Below are 24,999 nucleotides of genomic sequence, written 5' to 3' on the forward strand. Positions count from 1 at the left end.
ATGGTGATTTACAGCACTTCAACCAACACTGTTAGCTTGAGGGTTTATGCTGGAAAATGTTTCCATCCGGAGCAGTCAGGCACTTGGAGATTTGCTGTTGGCTTCAGATTGTTTTAAAACTTGGTGGAACGTTTTGTTCCTCTAATGGAAACATCCGTTTAGAAAGGGAAGAAATAGGGAGGAAAAGGTGGAATTCTTCTCTCTTTCCAACTTCCTTCTGAATACAGCTCAAGCAGGGATTTCTTTTCCCCAAGTCAGTGCGCAGTGCTCTCCCCCGTAGGTCCTTTCCAACCTTATGAACTTATGAGGCAGACAACCAGAACATTTCTCTGTAGACTGCTTTCCTGTATGGAAGCTGCTGTTGGAGACCTGAGACTGGTGAAGTAGCTGCTGGGCAGCTGGATTCCTTGCTTTTCTCTGATGTCTTGATGGTGTCTTGAATTGGCACGAGAGTGTGGTTCATAGGTTCATAAGGTTGGAAAGGACCTACAAGATCATCTAGTCCAACCATCCTCCTATCACTATCCCTACCCAACTACTAAATCCAATCCCTTAGCACCTCATCTAAACGCTTCTTGAACAGCGCTAGGGATGGTGCCTCACCCACCTCCCTAGGCAGGCCATCCCAGTGCCTGACCACTCTATGTGTGGATGAAATGCAACGTTTCTTTTGCTTTCAAGCTCTTGGAAAGGCTTATTTTCACTGTGGCTGTTAAGCAGTAGTCCTCCATTTTTTATTTTTTTTATTCTTTTAGTGAAGTTTTAGGGTGCATCACTCGGTGTGTGGTCCTGTGTCGCTCATTGGTGCTCTCACACAACGCTGGCCACACTGGTCCCACTGGTATAATGGACAACGGAGTCCAGCTGTGTTTACTGCAGAACAGGATCGTGTTTTGCCTTGATTAATGAGATAAATGCTTGAGAAACTTAGTTTTCCTTGTATGGAGAAATGGGGCATCAGCTGAGAGTGCGTGGATTCTGGCTACCACGTAAGGGTGGATTTTGGATTCTGGGAGATGGTTGCTCCCTTGAACTCAAGTGGGCTTGTGAGCCTGGCTGTGATCAAGCAGCCAGCAAACTGAAAGCAATCCTCTGAAACTTGCTGCCCAGCAGTTCTGAGAATGTACTGGAATGTTAAAACTGGGTTTGGGGGCAGAGACTTAAACATCAGGAACAATTCATTCTCCAAAGGGCAGTCAGGCCCTGGCACAGGCTGCCCATGGAGGGGGAGGTCCTCATCCCCAGAGGTGCTCCAGAACCGTGGAGATGTGGCACCGAGGGATGTGGGCATGGTGGGGTGGGCTGGGGTTGGGCTTGGTGGTCTTTTCCAGCCTTAACGACTCTATTCTATTTCTTGTTGTTGTTGCTGTGTGTAAATATTGTCACAGAATGAGTAGTTCAGTTTGGGAGGGACCTCATGAAGTCATCTAGTCAAACCTCCTTCTCAGGTCAGCTGTGAGATCATGCGAAGAGCAGGTTAAATAACTCCGACAGCTGAATCTTGTGGGTTGGCAGAGCCTGGTTTGGTGTTGTGAGATGCACAGGCTGATTTCAAAAGCATTGCTAGATGAGCAAGAGCTTCTGAAGCACCATCCTGCATGACACAGAAGAGTGTTAGCCCAAGGGCTTTAAGTCTACAGTGCTGTTTTGGCTGATGCAATTCCCAACATGAAATAAATGCATTCCCGTTTGAACTGGCTAAAATAGAAGGTGTCTTCTCACAATTGTTAGTCCAGGTTTCTTCTGGATTGCACTGAAGTAACAGTGTAATCACTGATTCACCTCGAGAGAGCAGGAATAATGTGGAAAGTTTTCTTCATACCTCACTTGACAACTATGGGCTTAGTAGAGCCAAGGAGGGTAACAACAGTTGGAATAAATATTCAGCTCAGTTGGATATTAATGGCTTCTTAGATGGGACGGGATCTTAGAATGACATTTTTTTAGTATGCATGAGGCCAATTTCCATCTCACTCAGACTTCTTGATAACCTTGATGGCTTGGAGATGCATGTATTTGTTTCTCTATAGCATTCTTGGCTCAAGAGCTTCCCAAACCATGCAGTACTTGAGCTGTAAGTTGACAGTATAGTAAGAGCTAAGACACTGCTTCAGGTAGAGTATCCCAGTTTCAGATCGGGGAATTTTCAGGGGGGAAAAAGAGGCTTTCTAGTTAAGAAAGTGTGTTGTATCTAACGCCTAAACTATTTGAGTTTTGGGGAGCAGGTCATTTTGTTTTGCATCTCTGGGATCAGTAAGGCTGGAGCTGATAGTGGAAAATGTGCTAACACTGCAGGAATTCAGGTCAGAGAAGAAAGTGTTTCTTTGCATTGTAACCAGAGGGACTTTTACATAACTGTTCTTGAACCAACTAAAGAGATAGCAAAGATGGGGTAGGGGGAGGGGAGAAAAAACATTGCTGATAAACCCACAGAATCAAAAAATAGGATCAGGCTCCTGGGAATGAGAGGGACCTGTTGGAGGTAACGCTCTGCTAGTTGACAGAAGCTCAAATGAGTGTCAAATTGACTGTGAGCCAAACAGAGCTGCTGTCACAAGTCAAGATACCTGTGCTGGTTTATAAATTTAATCCTATCTGGAAAATAACCTTCCAAGCTCCAGCAAGTGGCATGGAACATTCAGATGTTGTACTAAGGGACGTGGTTTAGTGGGGAAATACTGGTAGAGGTTGGACTGGATGATCTTTAAGGTCTTTTCCAATGCTGGCGATTCTATGAGGCTTTTATGGCTCCTGTGCCTCACCCAGACCATGATGCTGATGCTGGGCTTCTGGCTTTCAGTTGAAAATAGTTCTTTAGATGAGGAAAATCAATTGGACTGCCATCTTTGGAAACAAAGGGCACGCACTTATTTATTTTCCTCATTTATTTTTCTTTCTCATGGATGATAGATTAACCTGCTAATGTGTTGTGCCAATGCAGGTGCCTTCTGCCTTGTGCTTTTGATGAGCCTTTGAGCAGTAGCAGCACACAGGGCATTCCTGTAGATGTGTTAGGCCCCATAAACACCTTGAGAGCAAAGGAAAGTGGTTGTCTGAGGAAGAGTTTTCTGTTCTCTAATGCACTGCTGGGAGGAAGATTTCTTTGCTTAAAGTGCTTAAGTGGACGTTATGAACTCTGTACAAGAAATGGTACCAAACTGTTTTTCCTCACTGAAATTAAATACATTTTTTCCTGCTGCTCAGGTAGTTTTTTACCTCCTTAGTTGCAGGGTTTTATAGAATCACAGAATCATGAAGGTTGGAAAAGCCCTCTAAGATCCCCAACCCCAACCCACTCCAGCTGTGCCCACTGGCCGTGTCTCTCAGTGCCACATCCCCACGGTGCTGGAGCACCCCCAGAGACAGTGACTCCTCCAACTCCCTGGGCAGCCTGTGCCACTGCATCACTGCTGTTTTGGAGAAGAAATATTTCCTAATATCCAACCTGATATGTTGCAATCATATACAAATCTGAATATGCTAACTCTTGCTAAATGCAAGCCTTATGTTTCCCTGCTGCATACCTTCTCATTTGTGGCCTGAAGTGTGTGTGGATGGTTGGGATTACTCTTCATTTTCCTCTCTGTGTAACTAGATGCCCTTTTCCCTATTACTATGTACTCAGCCATTATGAGCAGGCTCCCTGGTGTTTGTGCTTCTGATTGATTTCCCAGTTCCATTCTTCTCTCCCCTCCTCCAGTCTGAGCAATTACCCAGCTAAGAAATGCTCTGCAGCATTGCACCACTGTCTCTCCTGTGGCAGAGATGAATGCCCCCTTCTCTTTTCCATTCCCATATGTACTCTCCAGATATGCTAATGTAGTCTGGAAGCAACTATTTTTGCAGGAAAAAAATAAAATCCCTGTTTTATAGCTGGCATTTTCTTTCCTTCTTGGGCAGTTCTTCTCCTTCAGAACTAAGTACTTTGGTTTATCCACCCTAGGTGCTGGTGGTACTGAACCTGGCTATGCTCATTCAGGGAAGAGTAATTCTTGGGTTGGTTTGCCCTTGAGTGTGTATAGCTGTCCCAGCAACAACAAAGATATTGCTAGCTGACTGTCCTTTTTCTAAAAATTATTTTCTAGTCCTTGTAAGGCCTAATGGTGAATTTTTTTTTGCTGCATTCACACTTGCAGAGATGCTTTATTAACCGCTTTGTACTTTCTCTTAATGTGGCTAATGAGCCAGTATTTTTTTAAGTGGATATTGACTTGATATTGGCTTATTGGCTTGATATTCCAGATATTGGCTTGATCCTCCAGCCAGCAAGTTATTTGATAGGAGATGTCCTCAGAGTTTCTCAGTTTAACTAAAACAAAGTTGACCGAAGAGCAAAAGAAGCCCTGTTTCTTTGAGGCTTATTTCAAATTCTTTCATCTTCCCTCTTGCCTTCTTTCATGTTTTCATCTGTATGTGCTGACTGGTCTTCGATAGTGGGCTGGACTGGAACTGCTCTCCCCTTGGGGAGGCTCATGTGATCCTGTTCCACCCAACAGTGACTCTTGCAGAGTTTGCTCAGCATGTTGGAAGAGGCTGATGCTTCAGGGCACAGCTGCTTGGAGGGAAGGAGAGGTAATGGGCAGCAAAGAGTATGGGATCAGAGGGACTTATGCAAGCAGACTGAGTTTACTTTAAAAAACAAGTGACAGTAAAGGTATTTTTAGCTCTTGGCTAGTGTATTGAAATCTTGTTTTCTGTGGACAGTAGCTTTCCATTCTGTTCCTAGAGGGCCGTGGTTAGAGTGGTATGATGGAGATAGGTTGGACATCATGATCTTAGAGGGCTTTTCCAACCTTAAGGATTCTATGATTTGAGGTAAAAGGGTTGTTGATCTGAATTGACTGAAGATGAAGACCCAAAGTAAACTACTGGGTATGAAGTGATGCAGGCTGGAAGTAAAACACTGAATCCTGGAAGCTTTGTGTGCACCTGACCTGCATTTTCAAGTTACATAGCATCGTTTTCCCAGGAACCTCTTGGTAATTAAAGATGAGGGATTAAAAAGGCACTTTTCTGTGGGAGACTTCTGGTCCAGAAAACCCTGCTCTGCTTCCCTGGAAAGCCCCTTCTTGGGCTGTGCTCCAGACACCGTGTGTATGACCTACCTGAGTTGGTGCTTCTATCATCAGAATAAGCATAGCCTTGCAGCCCACAAGTGTCTGTTTTGCTTTGTGCTCGCATAAGGATGGCTCAGCAAAAGGTTTGCAGGATGTCTTTTTGTGTTCTTTCTTTTTTTCCCCTCTTTTCCTGGTGCTGAAAGGTCTGCTTTGGCTCTGCTTGTGCTGTCTTTTGTGATGGCATCCATGTCTTTCTAGCAAAGGTCATCTTGTTGAATGAATGTGTTCCCTGTAGACAGGGCTATTAGCAATGACTGAATGCTTGCAGTAACTAATCTTTAATGTGTGGTGCTGAGCACTCTGTCCTGGTAAGTGCTTTTGTGTGGGTTTTCGTGGTGGTGGTGGTTGCGTTTATTTGTTTTTATTATTTTTCTCTTCTTCTACTGCACTGTCATAGAGTCACCAAAGATGGAAAAGACCTCCAAGATCATCCAATCCAACCATCTACCTACCACCAATACTTTCCCACTAAACCACGTCTCTTAGTATCACATCTACATGTTTCTTGAACACACAGTCACAGGACTACTAAGGAACATCAGCTCTCTTTATCAGAGCTTGGGTTTCTTTTCTTAGAAAGATAAGTATTTCCTGGGGGAAGGGAAGAAAAGTACTCACCCTTTTCCATTTTGGCCTCTGGGTTCCTGTGGAACTAGCTGCTTAGCTGCTCCAGATGTTTGAATAAGCTGCTCTGGGCTGGAAGCAATTCCCTCCAAACTACATAACTCTGTATTAACAGACCCCTTGGGTTCTTGCCTCAAGACCATGCTCTTTGCAGCATGAGGCTAAGGATCATAAGCTATGACCTAAATGGATGTTAGGGCTTTGAGGCACATGGGATAGAGAGCTTTGCATCAGTATTCCAAAGCCTCATCAGAGTCTGTAATCTCATCAGAGTTTGCTCTGGATATCTTTCCTTGAATTACATCAGTCACCTGCTTGTTGTGAAGAAATAGGGAGGGAAGATGTAGAAATAGCTGTAAGGATGGTCAGTAATGCTTGGCTTCCACTAGTTATCCTGAAGAGCAGAAGTACCCTATTTATTGACTGCCAAAATACATCCTGTTTAGTTTTGTCCTGAGCCTTGTTGTGAGTGGGGTGGAGAGAGGATGGGTGGATTGCTGTGGGGGCAGTTTGCAGATGTAACTGTTTAGTGGTAATTATCTTGTATCTGCTCTGTTTGTCACTGTTCATAGCATGCTGAATTGGGATCCCTTTGGTAAGTGCCTGGAAAAAGCATGGTTAATGCTGGAGCAGGCTCTGGATTGGACTGTGTTAACACTTCTAGTACTAAGAGACCTCAGAAATGTTTGAAAGCACTTCGACTGATAGGTTTTGCATTTGCATCTGTAGATGAGTTGGAATCCCTCCTGGCTTGTCCCTTTCATAATGAAGACAGTATAGTAGCTGATGCAACTGGCAAATGGGGTTTTGTGTTTTCATTACAACAGGCCTCTCCAATCATGGATTGGAATTGACTCTGAATCTCCTCTGTTAGCTCTGACAGCCTCCCTGTGGGTGGAAGGGTGATTTCCTTCCTGGCCTCCCCCTCTCCCTTAACTCAGTGTGTCATTTCTAGAGCTAGCCACAATGACCTCGACCACAATTTTGAGATGCTGTTTTGAAACTGGAAAGTCCTGGGGAGTATTGCAACTGGTTGCCAAGTCAAATGAGAATTCCCATCTCCTGAGAGATTCATACTGCTGCAAACAGAGTAAAAGCACTTTGTCCTCATTCATGTCTTCCTAACGATTTTGAAAGTGTTTTGAAAGTGTTAGCAGTCAAGAGAAGTATTTACCTGGAATGAGTAACTGCGTGATCTGGTGGCTGGAGCCTGTCATTCCTTCCCCACTTGTTTCCCTAGATGCCATTTTCATGCACCACAGTGTCTAGGTTGAGCTTGTAAATCCTCTGGGAGAGAAACTGTCATGTCCGTGTCTCCTTGCATTGAACAGAGCCTGATTGATACAGAACTGGAAAGAATTCAGCAGTAACTGGAAAGAGGCTTTAGGAACACAAGAGAAACCTGTGCTTTATTGAACATCTTTGGAACAGGAGATGGGGAAACTGGGCTGGAGTTCTTCCTCTGTTGGAAGTCAAAATATCTGCAATGAAATAGCCCTGGTGGATGTTACTGGATAAGGGAGTGTATAATTCTTGGTCTTGCCTTTGTTTCTGTGTGTGCCATTCAAGAAGCTGGGGCTCCTGTGGGAGCTGGCACTTGGTTTCTTATTTCCTCATGGAACTGCCAGCTTGCTCAGGATGGAAAGGATCTCTTCTCCACCTCTCAGAGCAACGCTGAGCCAACACTAAGCCCTTGTGCACCCTTCCAGAGATACCTCTAACACCTTCAGCCTTCTGGAGTCAGGAGTGGTATCTTCATTTTCAAGAGACACTTTGCATGTGTCTTCCATGAACCTTCTGGACCACTTTCTGTGCTTGTGTCACATCTGATGTTCCTAGGCATGGGGCAGCATCTTTCATCATCACAGAGAATTCTTGATGAGGACTTTGATTAGTTCGTCTATATTATAAAGTTAACAATCCTTCTGTGTTCACCTCTTATTGTGTGCTGACCATTCCCAGAGTTAATCATTAAGCTTGGAAAAGACCTCCAAAGATCTCCAAGTCCAACTCCAGCCCATCCCCCCCATGCCCACTGACCACGTCCTTCAGTGCCACATCCCCACGTTTCTGGAGTACCTTCAGGGATGGTGACCCCACCACCTCCCTGGGCAGCCTGTGCCACTGCATTGCTGCTCTCTGAGGGAGAAATTCTTCCTAATATCCAACTTGGTATTTGATCATCTCCCCTTGGTCATCTCCTGGGCTTTGTCATTCAGCTCGTGGCTTTTTTGGAGTGCTCCATCCAAGGGTTAACACCTGGAAGTCCTTTCCAGTGTTAGAAAGTCTGATTTGGAACAATGAGAAGGAAAGAAAAAGTACTAGAAGTGGAAGCTCTCCAAAATCAGGAAGACAGGGTTGGCTTTGTGTCTTTCACATCACTGTATCCTGACGGCTATTTTCTTTTCTGATTACTTTGGCCACAGGACATCCACTGTATTTGCAGTGGGAAGGAGCTTGCTGTGCAATTAGTCTTATCAAGTTAATTTATGCATTCTTTGCGCACGAAGCCAAAACAGTATCCAGCTTGTAGAACAAGGGAGCTACAGAGGAGCAGCTAACCACTATGGAGCAGTGAATGTTTGCTTTGGGAATGGAAGCAGAAATAACATCTTGGAAGATGCAGAGGGAACTGACTGGTGAGCGTATTTTGGTGCAGAGCTGCACGTGTAACCTGCACCCAGCCAGTTTGGGAGGAAAGGGGCAGCCACTGCATGGGAACAAGTTTGCTGCTTCCCCAGTTGAGCCTCTCTGCTATGTAAGAACATTTATGAAGAATGGTTCTTACAGCCGCATGGAAGGGATCAATCATAGGAAATAAAGAGCTTGTAATCCATTTAACTAGGACTTTCCACCTCTCATTAAGCCAGAGACATTCATGCTTAATTCTCTGGATAGCAGTTGCACAGCAGACGTGCAAAGTATTGATTGTAAAATGAATCTTGCTGTTTCTTTCCCTTTACGGTTTCAATTTAAGTGTGTGCAGTGGGTGTGGAGGCATTTTACTCATTCTCAGATGAGTGCTATTGGTTCATGCAGTTCCCTTCCTGCTGGCACAAACCAAATTTTCAGCAGTGCAGCACGGAGCACGTCTTGGGGAAAGCAGATGACAAGCCCTCTATAGCAATATGTTGGGCTCGCTTCTCCTCTAGCTGCCAACATCTTCCAGAGGAGATGAAAACTGTCCCTTGGAGGACCAGCAAACACAGTTCATGTGTGGTTATGGTGAACCTGTGTGTGTGTGTAGGAAAGGGTAATCAGGGAGGGGGAAGAAAAGCTTGTCTGTAAAGGAAACTGCATGGCAGGGTGTGCATGTTCAAAAAACACTTCTGTTTCCACTTAGTTCCTCAGCAAAAACACATGCTGAGAATGGATAAGACGTAGTGTAAACTTTTGTGCTTCAGCTTGGCCAAAGCTTGGAGTCTGTGGAGAGGAAAAACTGCAATTATTTAAACTCCTTAAGGAATTAAAAGCTTTAATACTTAAAAAAAAAAAGTTTCTTTATTTTTTTTTTCAGCATCTATGTATGTTTCCTTGGTCTTGTCTTCTCCCAGAGGACACTTCTCTCACCTATGTCTGTGCTCAGAACCTGCTAATGTGGTTTCAACTCTGAGACTGTGCCAATGTCACAGTGCATCCTCCTTTATTTGGTCCTTTAGGTAGTGGAGGTTGAACACAGAATCATAGAATGGCTTATGTTGGAGGGGACCTTGAAGATCATTGAGCCCCAACCCCCCAGCCATGGGTTGGGTGCCACCTACCAGATCAGTCTGCCCAAGGTCTCATCCAACCCAGCCTTGAGCATCTCTGGGGATGAACGTGGGGTGTATTGGTCAAGACACAGCCTTCATCTGCTTCCAGCTTCCCCCAGACCAGCTTGGCACGTTGTGGCATGACTGTTCAGTTCCATGACTCAGACACTTCCTCTTCCACATCTTCTGCCAAGATCAGCAGCCACTCCTGCTGGTTCTGTCTGGGTCCTTGTTGTCTCACCCCAGTTTACTGTTGAGCTGTTTCTCGTAGAATCATAATATTCTGATCACGTTCTTAACTGTTGACCTGCTATGCTGTCCCAAGTTGATTCCTCCAGGCATGAAATTCCTCATTATCTGTCCTCTGTTTATCAGCAGTGGTATTAGTGGGTTTCTTTTGTAGCATGGAAACTCCTGGAGGCTGTCCTTCCCTCTTCCCAAATGTCCTGGCTACTTTGAATACTACTTTAAATGCAGGATAACCCTAGCAAAGGGACTGGGATCTCTGCTAGTTGACCTGGTTCAGGATTTCAGCAACCTCATTTAGAGCAGAGCTGGGGTTATCCTCGTCCCTCTGATTTAACGCTTTCTGGTGTCCAACCTAACTTCTCAATACATCAAGCTCATCTTCAAAAAGGAAAAAAAAACCCACCAAAAAACATTCTGTGACTTCTTTCTGTTTGTTTTTCCTGCATGCTACCAAGCAGCTCTTTATGGGCAGTGTTGCTAAGGCCTCTTTGGAGAGTCTAATTGGCACATGCTTAGATGGTATAACTGAGGCACGATGTCTTCTCCCAAGGAGTAGTAATGCGTTGACACAGGTTGCCTAGAGAGGTGATGGGAGGTCACTTGAGGTATTCAAGAGCTGGAGATGTTGTACTTGTGCACGTGGTCAGTGTGCATGGTGGGGGTGGGTTGGGGTTGTGTTGGGGATCTAGTTTTTTTCTAACCTCAACGATGCTATGATTCTGTCTGCTGAAAGTCCACTGGCTTCCTGGCAACTTCTGGCTTGGAAGTTAGCATGTGCTTACCAAATGCTGGCTCAGTAGGACTGGGCTGTTCTCTCTCACAGTGTAAAGTTTACATGTTGGTTTGGCTGCCATAGCTTTCCATGGGAAGCTGTTTGTATTTCTAATTGAGTAAATGTTCCTGTTGTGGCACTTAGTCTTAGTTTTTCTCAGCCAGACAGCACTATAGAAAGTGCTTAAAGGGCTAATTAGCTTCTTGGAGTGGAAATTCAGGTATTGCTGTTACTTCCTTTACTGACCTTTCTACTTGAAAAACAAAACAAAACTCCCTTTTAAACTTACAACTGAATTTCTCATTTACGTCCTAGCAATGAAATAACGTTTTTGTGCCTGCCAAACAGTACCCCACCTTGTCTAGCAATTGCCAGCATTTCTTCTCAAGCACAGGAGACACCCTCCAGTGGGCAGCCCGACTTGGGCTTCCCCAGTGACGCATACTCAGAGGTGGAAGTAGACCTTTAACACGCTCACTAGCTAAGCTCAGGATGGGATTAACTCAATCCATGTCACAACAAACGTCCTAGCTCAATTTGGATGCTTGGTTGGCTCTCCCCAACCATCCATATTTTTGTGGTTTGTTGTTGGCTTTCTCTGCTTGGAAGAACCAGGTTTTACACCTCTTAAGCTGCTTAAAACTTTGCTACTTCTAAAAGCAAAGATCCACATTTGATTTACAGCTGTGAGCAATTCGTGGTGCACTGGCAGGAGATTGATGGTTGGACTAGATGATCTTGTAGGTCCTTTCCAACCTTATGAACCTATAAGAACAAATCCTTTTCACTCACACATTGCCAGAAAGATATTGTGAGAAGGGAGCAAAATGTGTCCTGGGCTTCCTCTTAATGAGAAGCCTTGGTGTCTTATCTGTGTTTTGCCTGCTTCTTCCTGGGACTTCAGAACACGTTTGTAGTTTCATCTGATTTTATTTTTTATTTTTTAATTTAATTTATTTAAGTACGGTGGGTGTCTGAGGATGGAGGGCTCTGCTGCATGAGCCTGTTCTGAGATGATGTTCTCTAGTGAAACCCTTAAAATCCAAACAAATAACATGTGTCTCCTCTGGACTTTCTCTTTGTGGTGTGTCCTGGGGCAGCTGTTGGGGATGTCTTGTTCATAATCTTATTTCATGGCCTGGAGTGACTTCATTTGCATCCTTGTATTAAATATCTGTTTTGTGTAGAAGTCTTTGGGAGAAACAAGAATTGGAGTCTGAACAGGCTGCCCAGGGAGTTGTGGAGATGTGGCACTGTGGAAAATGGTCGGTGGACACGGTGGGATGGATTGGGGTTGGACCTGGGGATCTTAGAGGGCTTTTCCAACCATAATGATCCCATGATTTTATAATTGGATAATTCTCTTATTGAGGGATCATTTTCCACATGCTGTGATTCCGTCTCCTGGGGCACATGCATGTAGGTAGGACTCTATGAAGTGCCAGTACAACCTGAAGTCAGACTTTATGTGACTGCCACCTCTGTCAATACAGATAAAAAGACTGCAGTGTAGTCTCTCTGATCTGTGTAACTGGTGGAGGAGAAGGCAACCTTGCCTTGACTGTAGCAGATGTTGGGTTTTCAGAACTACACCAGTGTCGTGACTTGCAAGGTTTTATTGTAAGGGCTCAAGCTTGTGCAGAAAGAGGAGATTACATTTGGTTCTTGCCCTGTAAGAAGTTTGCACAGGTTATTTCAGTGATCTGTTCTGCTTCATCAAACTTTTTAAGATGTGATGCACAGTAGGCACTTATTTTGTGGAAAATGTTGGGAAGCTGGGTTGCAGAGGGCACTGGCGTGTACCGTGCTTATTTATTTAGTGAGATTAAAGAATAAGTTTTTCTTTTGTAACCCCTTTGAAGTGTTTATCTTTTGAAGTCTGAATTCTCATTAAATGGAAGTGTACAACCCCCAAACTACACGGCTGCCCTAGTTTCAAAGCTTTAATTAATTATTAAATTAAAACAAACAAACAAACAAAAACACCAAAAAATCCTAAGAACAATAAACAACAGGTCAGACCCATAGGGGCTACACGTCAGCCAGATCCTGACTATTTGGGTACTCAACACTTTGTGAATCAAAGTGACTCAGTGAGGTGTCTCCCAGAATTAGGATGCAGTCATAGGGTTTTTGGCTTCACCAGGCATCAGGGAGACAGTGCTGTTCCCCATGACAGAAGCAGGAGTTCTCTGATAAATCAAGAGGGGGCAAAACCATAACTTTTTGGAAACAATAACCCCACCAAGTCATCAAGAGGTCTTCAGGAAGTGGGGGGCCATTTCCTGGGCACCATCCGCCACCAACACGCAGCGATTCGGTGATTGAGGCTGTCGGTGGCTTTGAGGTCTTCTCTTGCTGTTCCTGCCCTGAAATTAAATCTTGTGGAGATGTTCTGGGTCTGAGCCAAGAAAATGTGGAAAGTACTGCTCAGTGTGTGCATATAGATTTCCTCTTGTGGGAACGACTGTAGCAAACGTTCAGTCTGTAAGAACTGTCCTGTTATTAAACAGATGGGGATATTGTCCCTCTCCCATTTCTATCTTCCAAGCTGGGGAAAAGGAAACGGCGTTACTTTGTTTTGGATGAGTTCAGCGTATTAAAGGAAAGATCATTATGAAGGCTGTGAAGAGTCTGTGAAAGTCACAAGGATTTAGATCAGTTCCTCTTTGTGCTTTAAATCATTTCTGTCCTGGTTGGGCAGAAGGGATTGCTTTTAGTGCATGGAACTTGGAGGGTTTGATCTTGAAGAGCTCAACTCCCATTATTATGAAAATATTTTAAGAAAATTGGTATTTTCCATTTTAATTGGGGAAACAATTGACCTGAAGGCTCGTAAGAATATCAGTAGGGTTAACTGATTATCAGTAATGTTCTCATGTAATCAGCATAGGTAATTCCCTGCTTAACAAGGTCTTACACGTAACTAGCTTGATAAAAGTTGTAGTAAGAGATGGAGATGTTGAAATTTGACAGAGACGTTGATAAACAGTGATCCCATGAGTCATGAATGAAAGGAACAGCGTTTTCTTTCATGTAGAAAGTAGTAGGATCTGACAAAGCTCTTTTAAAATGGATTGGTAAAAAAAAGATAAAACAGAAAAAAAATCTCGAACTACAATGGAGTTTGTATTTTCTGCATTTGTTTGCACCAAGTGGGGAATGTCCCTATCCATTGCAGGGGAGTTGGACCAGATGACCTTTAAAGGTCCCTTCCAACTGTAAGGATCATATGCTTCTAGGTTAACTTGGGCCTGATTGTACTTTGCATGCTTGATTCTGATTGTCCCATGGCTGTGATGCCTTTTGGCATCACTAAATACGTGAAGGTATGGCTGTGATGGCAATGGCATTTCTCTTCTATGCTCATCACTCTCCCAGCAAATCTGCCTCTCCAAAGCTATTGCTGCCTCCTCTGTTTCCTCTTTTCAAATCCAACGGTGACTTTATTTTTCATTGGCCAGGTCCTTCCACCTGCACCTTGGTGGATGGAGGAGCCACAGCTGTCCTCCTCTCCCTGACTGTTTGGCTTAACACACTCCATCTTCTCTCTTGACTTCAATCATAGAATGACCACGGTTGGAAAAAACCTCTAAGACCATCTAGTCCAACCACCCATCACCAAAATTCACCACTAAATCATGCCCCTTAGTGCCACATCTGCACTATAGATACTTCCCACGAACTCAATTGTGTTAAGTCTGAAGATTTAATTAATCAGCACTTCAGAAATTGCGTTACAGTTGCATCATAGCAATGTGATGCAAACTATTTCTCATATTTACAGAACTGCATGAGGACACAGAAACTTAAACAGGAGATAAAGAGAGGTTTAAATGAGTGGACTGCAATGCTTACACTAAGCTATGTGTGGCTCTTGGTCCCAGACTGCATTTTCTGAGGCAAGGTTGGAAGTAGGTCAAGAATGGCAGGAGCCCATTTCTTTCATCTTTTTCCCCAGCTACCCCAGACCATCCTGGCTTAACCCTGTGGCTGTAGAAGTGCCTGTAGTACTACTGGATGTGCAGCATGCTGCTCGTCTTGGGGCTATTAAAAGCTTTGTCCTGAACTGTTGAGTGAGATCAGTGTGACCTCTGTGAAACTGGGTTGGTAGATAAAAGCCAAATGGGCATTGCAAGGAAGGACTCGGGCTGTACCAAGCCTTGTGGGAGGACTAGGTGCTGTCAAACCTGGCACTCAGTGGCTTCCTTTGTGTTATATTTGCCCAATGCACTTCAGGCTTTGTACTGTGGCTCTTCACATTTCTAAAATAAAATCGAGGTTGAATAGCGACTCTTTAATGGTTGATCCCACTTGCTCTGTGCTCTCCCCTGTGCAGGTTTCTGTAAGGCTACAGGGATGGAGGGGTTAACCTGTGCGGACAGGAATCCACATATTTTAGGCCAGATCTCCCCAGAGAGCTTCCCTTTTAAATCAGCAACTTGAATTCTCTCTTGATTTTTTTCATCTTTTTTTTCTTTTTTTTTTTTTTTCCTTTTCTTTTCCTGGTTCCAAAACTATTTGGAAGAGAATAATATATTGCAGACTGCTACAGATACTGACAGTCCAGTATCTCAGGAATACAGTGTGTGCTAATTAGGCATCCTGGAGCCTTCAGATAATGCTCCTGCTGCATTTGCAGATGGACTCTTCCCTGCTCCCTGCTTTTGGATGAGCTGGCTAGCAAATCTGCTTGTTCAGACCTACCATGTTTGCAGCCACCGGCAGACAATGCATCTTTAAAATCAAGGTTGATGGGTTGTGTGGGTTTGTTTTTTAATTCTTTCCCCCCTTCTGGTGCATGTTGGCCGGATTTGAATAATTAATGTATGTTGTCTTGCTTCCTGTTTTCATTTCTGTATGTAATGTTAACCAGCAGGGGTTTGAATCATTCATAGCCCGCTTTCTCCACCTCAGAGCTGTAGATGCCATGGAACAGTGACTGTTTGGTATGGACTTTCTGTTTCTCTCCATTAAACCCATTCTTGGAAGCAGAAGCAAGTCAAGTATTCAGTCCATGATCTCAGCCAAGCAAAGATCTCTGGACAGATGGCATCCCTGTGGCAGTTCTGTTGGTCTTGTTTCTTGAACAGCATTGTGCTGTGCCTCAGTCTCTTCTACTGCTCAGGTGTTCATAAGTGTGGTGGGGAGGATGAGTGCTGCATTTCATCTTTTCCTGGCTGCTCCTTCTGTGCACCTCCTAATGGCATTCATGGAGCTGAGGGAACAGTTTTAGGCTTGCAGGTTGTGCCTTGTGTGATCTGGGGCACGTTGTGCATTCAGGAGTGGCATTTTTTGAACTCGTGTTGAATTTCAGTTGGTTGTGCTCCTCCTGACCCCTCCCCTATGGAAGGCAGCTTGAAATGGATGGAGAAGCTGCTGCATCCCAAATCTCAGGGCTCCCATAACATCTGCCCATGCCATGGTCCAGCAAGAGGATGAAGGCAAGAGCTTCACTTGATGGGCTACGGACGCTTCTGAGCTGTATTTTCCCTTCCCAACCTCTTCCAAGCAAAATATTTTGACCTTCTTGGTTGTTTCTGGTGGTTTTTAAAACCTCCATCAGTCTTCTGGTAATGATTGATGTGCTTTGTGGCTGCCCTTTTGCACTTGGAGAGCACTTAGGCCCTCTATATTGGAACTGGATTTCGGGGTTGCTGGATTAGGATATTCTTATATATTACTGGTGGATGTTCTTCAGGACTGGACAATAAACCTGAACTCTTTGCATCTACCCTGGCTGTTGGTGTTCCTGGTGGGGCTTTTATTTAGAAAGAAGAGTTGATTGCTGGTCCTTCTCCACCTATGAAGTACAGTTGTACCTTACTAAAGCAGTGCTGTTTGAAAAGGCTTTGGTGCATCCCATCAGCTGTGGGCGTGCAACTTACTATGGTGAAAGTTCATGCCTTAACAGGTAGCTTTGCTGGATATGCTGCTGTGAGGAGGTGGGATGTGTTGGTTTCTTGAACTGGTTGATCTGGGGGTACTAATGGAAGCTCTGCCAGGAAAGTTCTTCCTGTACCTGCTAACTTGTGATCCTTGCCCAAACTCTCTTCCCAGCCTTATCAGTGGCTTCCTATGAGCTGCTATGTTTGACAACCTCAGGTATAGTCAAGGGACTAAAAAAAAAATGCTGAAAAGTACCTAAAAGAACAGATGGACGTAGTGTCCAAGACAAAAGCCTGTTACTCAAGGGTCATGCTTGATGTGAGCACCTTACAGGTGCTTCATGAGGTCACACTATATTGCCTTTTTGTAGTGGCAGATAACAGATGGGTACACTGGAAAAATATAGAACTGCTGGGGAATATGTCTGGCTGTGGGTGGGGTCTTATTTCTAGCACTGAGAGGAGGGTCCCAGAGATGAGATTTGTAATTGGTAGACTTCTTCATCTTCCTGGATAAAGTTTCAGTCTAACATTTCTTCAAGCTTCCTGCACCCAAACTCTACCTCCTTCCCTGTACTTGAGAGTCCGGGGTCCAAATTGCCTTTCCGATTCGACTTCCACTTGGTTACTTTGGTTTTATTTTTTATTTTGAGATAGGTAGAAACAAGAGTTCTGTCTCTCAGACCTGTCCTAGAAGACTTTCTCTGGTAGGGTATGACTGCTTCCTCATCTTGTGTTACTCTCTGACTGTGGACCATCCCTGTCAAACTGCAGCACTTGTCTGTCATCTTTTCTTGCTTCCTATCACTTGTTTTCCCTATGTTGTCATCCATTTAGACTGGCAGCTCTTTTGGTACACAGAAGCATGTGCATGGATGGATGCAGTTCTTATCTCCAGAAGCCCCTGGTACATTTTCATCAAGCTATAATGATTCTGACTGAGTCTCCTATCTCTAAAATTTTGCATTATAAGGCAGATGAAGTTTTGTGTAGGGACTTAATGATAAACACTCTAGATTCAGCGTGCCTGAAGGAATGGTGGATAACAGACTTGCATAACACATGAGATTTATTATTGCTGAAGGGCAGCCTCCATTCACAAGCTCTTCGTTCTTCAGATGAATTGAATTTCTGCTTGGAAAATCAGAATTTACCAGCTTTGACGGTGTTGTGTGGTATTGTGTGGTATCGCTTTTCCAGGTGTCTGAGTTGCAGGAAAGAGCTGGAGAAGATGGGTTTGTTGGGTTGATGGTTGGATTAGATGATAGCAGTCTTCTTCTATTCTAAATGATTCTGTGACTTGAAGAGGTAGTGGCTTCCCAGAAGAGTGCACTGCTGAAATACTCAAGTGCAGCACTTCTGATTGAGATTGCCTTGCAATTCCTGTAAGCTAGCAGATAAAACACCTGGTTAAAGTTTTTAAGGACAGGGATGCTTTGTTTTGCTCTCATTTCACACGACTAAAGCAGAAAGAGGTGGAAATAATGAAAGATATTGTCCTTTGGAGATGAGTTCATGAAGGCTTTCTCGTAATAACAGCTGAACTCTGCTAGGTTTTCAGACAGTGATACGTGGCTTGGCGGTAGGGTTGTTATTGCTATGCATGAATTTTGTATCCCATGTCCTTGTATTTATTATTTGTTGTTTAGGAACTTCAGGGCACAGATCTTGGCTTTTTTTTAAGTCTATGAAACAGCACTGAACTCTGTGTATCCTCAGCATTTCTGTCCTATTCCATGTGACAGCTGTTTCTGCCCGTGGTGAGTAGGGATGGCAGCCTGGGAAACTCGTGCTGTAGGGACAAACCAAAGCAGACAGAAGCTGAAGGAGGGGAGATAAGAAGCAACTTGTGCTGTGACTAGTGCTGAATTTTATAAATAACATGAGAAAAAAATGAAATGCCAGGTGGGGAGGTGACCTCAAGCACAGAGGTGGCACAGTGCCTGGGGCAGAGCACAGAGGTGTTCTGATCAGCAAGGAGCTCTCACTTCAGATTGGATGTTTTTGTACCTCTGTCCTGTGTGTCCATCCCCAGGGGATTGATAAAAACACGTGGGGATGATGTAGGTTGACTACAGACAGCAAGTCTTCTGCGTGGATCCCTGAGCTGCACTAAGAGCCTTAGAGAGATAAGTTCTGAAAGGGCAAAGCTATGTTTTGGCAGAAAAAGAGGCAGAGGAGCTACGGATTCTGAACTCTGGAGACACAACAGTAACGGTTTGGAGGGCAGCATCCAACCAGCATGAGCTGTCTGCCTGCAGGATGCTGAGTGCTTGCTGGTGAAAGCCAGGACAAGGCTGCCCTGGACTGTTGGTGCTACATTCAAAAGCTGGAAGGGCTGAGCTGTCTGTACCCTTCTTGCAGTGTCTAACCTCTGCCACAGTGCTCGCAACATACATGACATCCCCTGTGCTCTGGTTGTGATGAAAAGTCGGGTCAGCCCAGTTCTTAGAGGCTTCCCTCCGTACGACAAGGCAATGAAAGGTTCTTAGGTGGCTAGGATACATCTTTAAATCGTGTCATGTGTTGATAATCACAGAATCATTAAGGTTGGAAAGACCTCTAAGGTCCCCTAGTCCAACTCCAACCCACTCCCATCATGTCCCTCATCCCCATGATTCCTGAAAGCCTCCAGGGATGGTGACCCCCCCACCCCCCTCCCTGGGCAGGCCATTCCAGTGCCTGATTGCTCTTTCTTTTGCTTGCTGGATATGTTTTGTATAGAGGTGGAAGGTGCTATATGCCTTTTTTGCAGCATGCACAGAAGTGTCAGCACCTCATCTGGGACTGTTTTGCAGGCTCCATAGGATGCTTGTGATAAAGTGATTGTACCTTGGCTGGGTTTCAGCCAAACTCTGAATCAGTTTTAAGGTCATGCTCGTGGTGGGTGAGATTCTTTACTTTTCAGTCATGTATATAAACTTAATCATCTGGGCAGCAAGTCAACTGCTCTTGCCCTCGTGTGGCTTTCCTTTCTGATAACTCATAGGAATGCATTCTCTTTTGGTGGTATGGGAGGAAACAGCACAAGGAAACAAAACTTGCAAACTAATTAAATTTCTCAGACTCACAGAGTAACAAGCTGGAGATGCTGGCTGGGCTGGGAATAGATCTGATTATCACTCCTTCCCTCTCAATAGCCAGAGGGCATGGTTAATTATTAAACTGCTTGTTAAAGTATTGAAATATGGCCCAGAACTTAATTCCTTTTTTTCTCTCCCCTCCTTTTTTTTTTTTTTCTTTCTCTTGCTGAAGGGCTCTCCCAGGACCTGATGGCTTTCTGATACCTCGCTCCTGAGGGGCTGGCAGGAGCATGGTTAAACACCAACCACTGCAGTACTACGAGCCACAGCTATGCTTGTCCTGCCTGACTGGGATCTACGGCTGCCGCTGGAAACGGTACCAGCGGTCACATGATGACACCACCAAGGTGGGTGAGAACCCAACCAGAAGCCTGGGAGACGGAGGAAATCTTGGGCTGAAAGTGCTGGGGCTTGGGTTATGTTGTCTTGGAGAGATGGTGGAGATCCCTGGTTTTATGGCTGGAGGTCTGGGATAAGTCCTTGCCCGTTAGCTGATGTAGCTGACTGACATGGGTAGCTGGTTGTGGTGCTCAAAAAGGGGGGTTGAGGTCATGGATTTCTGGTTGTGTTACTCAGAAGGGGTTGAGGCCATGGGTATCTGGTCGTGGTGCACTAAAGTAGGGTTGAGGCCATGGATATCTGGTCGTGGTGCACTAAAGTAGGGTTGAGGCCATGGATATCTGGTCGTGTTTCTCAAAATTGACTGAGGTCATGGGTATCTGGTTGTGATGCTCAATGGGGTTGAGGCTGTGAGTAGCTGGTTGTGGTGCTCAAAAAGGGATTGAGGTCATGGGTATCTGGTTGTGATGCTCAATGGGGTTGAGGCTGTGAGTAGCTGGTTGTGGTGCTCAAAAAGGGGTTGAGTGGTGTGGGTTTGGCTAAATCTGTCCATATTTTTCCCGTTGGTGTTGGGGAGGATTCTGTTTTCTCCTTGCTCCTCTATTGATGTTCTTGTTTGGCCAGTTTTTGGAGGCAGCATTTCTCATCTCTGGAAATGAGAGCTAACTGGGGATGGATGGGGAGCTGTTAGAAGTGACTTCATCCCCTGAATAAATGCTGTTTTGAAGAGCTGTGGCAGAGGGAATCTAAGCAGTCAGGGCCAGACTCCCTGGTTGTTTGAGGTGAGTCCCCATGAGACCTGATAAGTTTGCAGGAAGGACTCTGAAAAAAAAAAAAAACCCTGCTGTCAGAGCTGTCACATTTCATCTTCTGGGTAATGGTTGTATTCTTCTGTGCTCTTGTGTTGTCTGGTATTCTTTTTTTTATTATTTTTTTGGATTTGTGCATATTACATAAAGAAGGAAAACAAGTTACAAACACGACTTACATCTTGCTTGTTCTGGCAGTAGTCCCCAGAGATCCTTTCGCTGCTTTTTGAGGATTCTGTTTTGCTCTGGTGACAGTCAGCTGCTGTTTCACTTCTAAATCAATGAGCAGAAATCTTTCAGGCAGTGGAGTACTTCTCTGGAGAAAGGCTAAGGAAAAAACACATGTGAGTGACAGATCTCGTGCCAGAGTGCTCCTGGTTCTGAATTGCATCGATTGCGGAAGGGTGCAGCTTGGCTGGGAGCTCCTGCATGAACCAAGAAGTCATGGCTTGTGTTTGTGCAGCGCAGAACAAATTTCCTTTTGTAAAGTAGAAATGTTTGTGCTGGTTTCCCTCCTCCCTTGGTATTGCCAGCTTATTCTCAGCCACTGTTTTTCTGAGCCAGCGGAAGTTTCCTTTGAGCAAATACCCGGGCACATCCGCACTGGAGGGTGTAGTTGTGTTTCTACGACTTGGTCAGGAAAGCAGTGGGATGTAATGTCTTGGCATGCATGCATGTACTAATGTAAATACTCAAAATGCCATATTCCTTATGTCTTATGAACCAGAACATTATGTTTCCAAGTTAAAAATCCACAGAAAAAACTGCAGTTGGCTTTTATTTTTCACGGAAATCTGGCTGCTTGCACCGACTTCTTTTTTAACCAGAAAATATCAGTGGCCATTTGCCAATTCTGCTTAGAATTTCAGTTGTTTTTCTGGTGCTGGGGGAAGAATTTGTTGTGTTCAGAGCTAGGCTTTAATATATGTCCAGTCTGCTTTAAGGTATGCATAGTTCTCAGCTTCCACTCCAATGCTCAAAAGAGTAAACGTAGCTCTTTCAGCAGCAAGAGAAGAAAGTCTTAATTACCTACAGTCTACGGGGAACCAAGACATGAAGGTATGAAGAATCTGTTCCCCGATTCAGAAAATACCACATCATAGCCTTTGCACAAAGGCTTTATACAAAAGCAGTGGCACAATACCTCTTCTACTGCCCGGTACCCATTGCTATAGTAACTCAATCACAGCAAACCCAGAGTAGAGCCAATTGTAGTGCAATAAAAAATCTAGTTACCTCTAGGAAAGGCGCATATTCATGTAATCTTACCTTCATGTGGGCTACAGAAAGGCTCTTTGCATTCTGTTTGGGAGATGGGGCTTCCTAGAGCCTTTCCCCTACCTGTGGGCCATGACCCAACCTTGCACAAAGCATCTTTGAAATCTGTTCCATGTGACCATGGATGTATATTTTCTCATTGTGTTGCTGCTGAGCAGACAGAGTTCTTAAGGATTCTGCTGCTCTTCACCCACATTTATGCAGATCAAGCTTTCCAGTACACTTTAAATTTTACATGATAACGAGAATTTTAATTGTATGCTTCAATCCCAAGTTGGTTTTTTTGTTTGTTTGTTTGTTTTTACCAGAATTGTGATGATCTTTTGGCTTCACCTGAGCTTTTGGGAGTGGAGGGGAAGGGCTTAAGACACACAGGTCTCTTTTTTGAGATGATTTTAATCAGCTGCAAAATTCCTTTTTCTGTTGTGTGGCTTTGGCTTTATTGGCACGATCCCTGTTTATGGTTGTTGGTTTATTGGTTTTTTTTTTTATTTATAATAATGTGGGTTTTTTGCTCCTTTTAAGTGTGAAGCATATAAAAGAAAAATCATCTTACTGAGGTTCAGATGATTATAATCTTTGTAGCTGGTGTAAGGAAGCAATTACTGATCTTAACTACACCTTGTTCATCGCATACCCAACCAGGGAAGCACTGGAAGAGTCAGTGCATCGTTGCAGTGGGGCTCTCTCACCCCAAACACAGAAAATGTGAGCACATCAGCTGCATGCTTTTAAAGGTCTAAAGTTCAGATGGCAGCTTCCAAGATAGCCCACAGACAACGCCGTCCTGTTGATGAATTGTCAGCAATCAAATGTGGAGCTGCACTGCTAATTACACCCTATAAACACAGTGCTCCATATGCAGCCTGTCTGCTTCACCTGAGGTGACCTGCTGCTGGGCAATGCAGTGCCAGAGCAGCTCTTGCTTTCAGAGTATCTTTTAGCATCCGTGCAGAGCTCCTGCAGGGTCGGTATCCATGTGGGAATTGTTGATGGGTTACATTACATAAACGTGGAGTTAGATCTACCAGCTGATTCTGTGCTTTTATTGATTCCAAAGCCATGGTATTTCCACACAGCAAGTATCACGCTAGGGAAATCATCCTAGGCAGGGCTAGGGAGTGATTCTGCAGAAGAAAATTGCCATGATAATTTTTGATAATAGAAGTAGCTACCTCCATTGGCTGGATGGTTATTCTTGGGGAAGGGGGACTACTAAATACTGAAGTCTTGGGAGTTTTGCAGTGGTATTTAATTGCTGTCGAAGGGGGTTAAAATACTATTGCTGATTGCAAAGGGATGTTCTGCCTGGCTACAGACTTATCCTAGAATCAGAATGGTTGGGTTGGAAGGGACCATTTCAGGCTGCCCAGGGCCCATCCACGGCCTTGTCCCCTCCAGGGATGGGGCACCGCAGCTCTGCAAAGCAGTGCTGGGGCCTCACTGCCTCTGGGGAAAAAAATTCTTCCTAATATCTGACCTAAATCACCCCTCTTTTATTTTAAAACCCTTTCCCTGTGAATAAGAACTGTAGTCCTCAACCACGAATACTTTTGAGAAACAAGTGGGTGGTCAAAATGTAACCGGGATCTCTTCTGCTTCCATAGCGATATGGCAAGGAGGAATGGCTTTGAACTAAGACAGGGAAGATTGAGGTTGGATGTGAGGAGGAAGTTTCTCACTCACAGGGCAGTGATGCACTGGAACAGGTTGCCACGTTGGGGTTGTGGATGCCCCATCCCTGGAGGTACTCAGGGCAAGGCTGGGTGTGGCTCTGGGCAGCCTGCTCTGGTGGTTGGTGACCCTGCCCATGGCAGAGGGGTTGGAGCTAGATGATCTTTGAGGTCCTTTTCAAGACAGCCCATCCTATGACTCTTTGATTCTTGTCTTTCCCATTCACTCTACAGCTTTATTTCAATATATATGCCATCTTTTTCCTTGGACACCAATTGGTATGGGCAAGTATAAGGACCTGGTTTGGTGCACCTAGAAGGAAGGGCCATCATCTGGGTATGAGCCCCAAATAATTGAATCATAGACTCATTAAGGTCAAAAAGACCACTAAGATCATCTAATCCAATCATCAACCCATCCTCACCACACTCACTAAAACACTTGGAAGCTCTCAGTTCCAGGCTACTGAAAATGCAGGATTCCTGTGATTTCTGTCCTGCAATACCATCTACCACGTATTTAAATGTGGGTCTCCCCATTAATTCTGTACAAATTGTGCCCTTCCTGGCACTTGTACAGTCTTCTTTTTCCCCTCCCATTACTCCTGTGTGCACTGTTGGGAAGTTGTGAGTGAAAGGAGCAGTGTTAGTGCTGAAATCCCATATGTGCAGAAATCCCAGTGCTTTCTAGATGCTCTAATCCTTGAGGTGTGAGCCCGAGTGTCTAATAAACCACATCCTTATTAAGAACCTGAAAAGGTGATGAAACTGGAGCTAATGAGGTGCAAGTCCAAGTGCAGGAGTGGATTTCTTTGATGACCAATGAAGTGTGGGGTTTGCAAGTTTGGAGTTTGGGCATAACATTAAGGTTTTGCTGTCCTAAAAACAGGACTTAATAAGAATCCATCATAAAAAGTAATCATCAAAAAATAAAAAATCTTTACCTTTGCTGGGGAAAAAAGTACTGAAAAGCGTTAGGAACACCTTCCTGGGGCTGCTCTAATTTGGTGCAATAAAAACTGATAAGGGCTGGGCAGAGTGCCTCAACCTCCCTGCCCCAAGACCTCCCCAGCAGATGGGTCTGTCCAGGTGGGGGGGAAGCAAGAATTCCTTTCGACAGGCAATTCTTGCACAGCACTCTGTATCTTAGAACCATGAAGTTTGGTTTGAGCTCAGCCCACCCCACCACGCTCACTGACCACGTCTCCTTCAGTGCCACATCTTCACAGTTCAGGAACGCCTCCAGGGATGGTGACCCCACCACCTTCCTGGGAAGCCTGTGCCAATTCCTGATTGCTCTTTCAGATAAGAAAATTTCCCTGATATCCAACCTGAACCTCTCCTGGTGCAAGTTAAGGCCATCACCTCTCCTCCTGTCACTCGTTACAAACTCTCACCCTCTTCACTCCCCCAGA

The 24,999-nt window shown here is 44.6% G+C and overlaps 1 protein-coding gene across 2 annotated transcripts in view; it reads left to right on the top strand.

The window, feature by feature from the left end:
* GDPD5 (glycerophosphodiester phosphodiesterase domain containing 5) overlaps window positions 1-24,999 on the top strand; it is a 158,423-nt gene that overhangs the window by 39,055 nt on the left and 94,369 nt on the right. For both annotated transcript variants that reach the window (XM_065745754.1, XM_065745755.1), the window contains exon 2: window positions 19,658-19,832. In XM_065745754.1, the coding sequence (XP_065601826.1) occupies window positions 19,716-19,832 (117 nt within the window). In that variant the 5' untranslated portion in view covers window positions 19,658-19,715. The remainder of the gene's footprint in view (window positions 1-19,657; window positions 19,833-24,999) is intronic.

Source organism: Cyrtonyx montezumae, unplaced genomic scaffold, assembly GCF_038088225.1.
Source record: "Cyrtonyx montezumae isolate F1298 unplaced genomic scaffold, pur_monq_1.0 scaffold_37, whole genome shotgun sequence".
Lineage (NCBI taxonomy): Eukaryota > Metazoa > Chordata > Aves > Galliformes > Odontophoridae > Cyrtonyx > Cyrtonyx montezumae.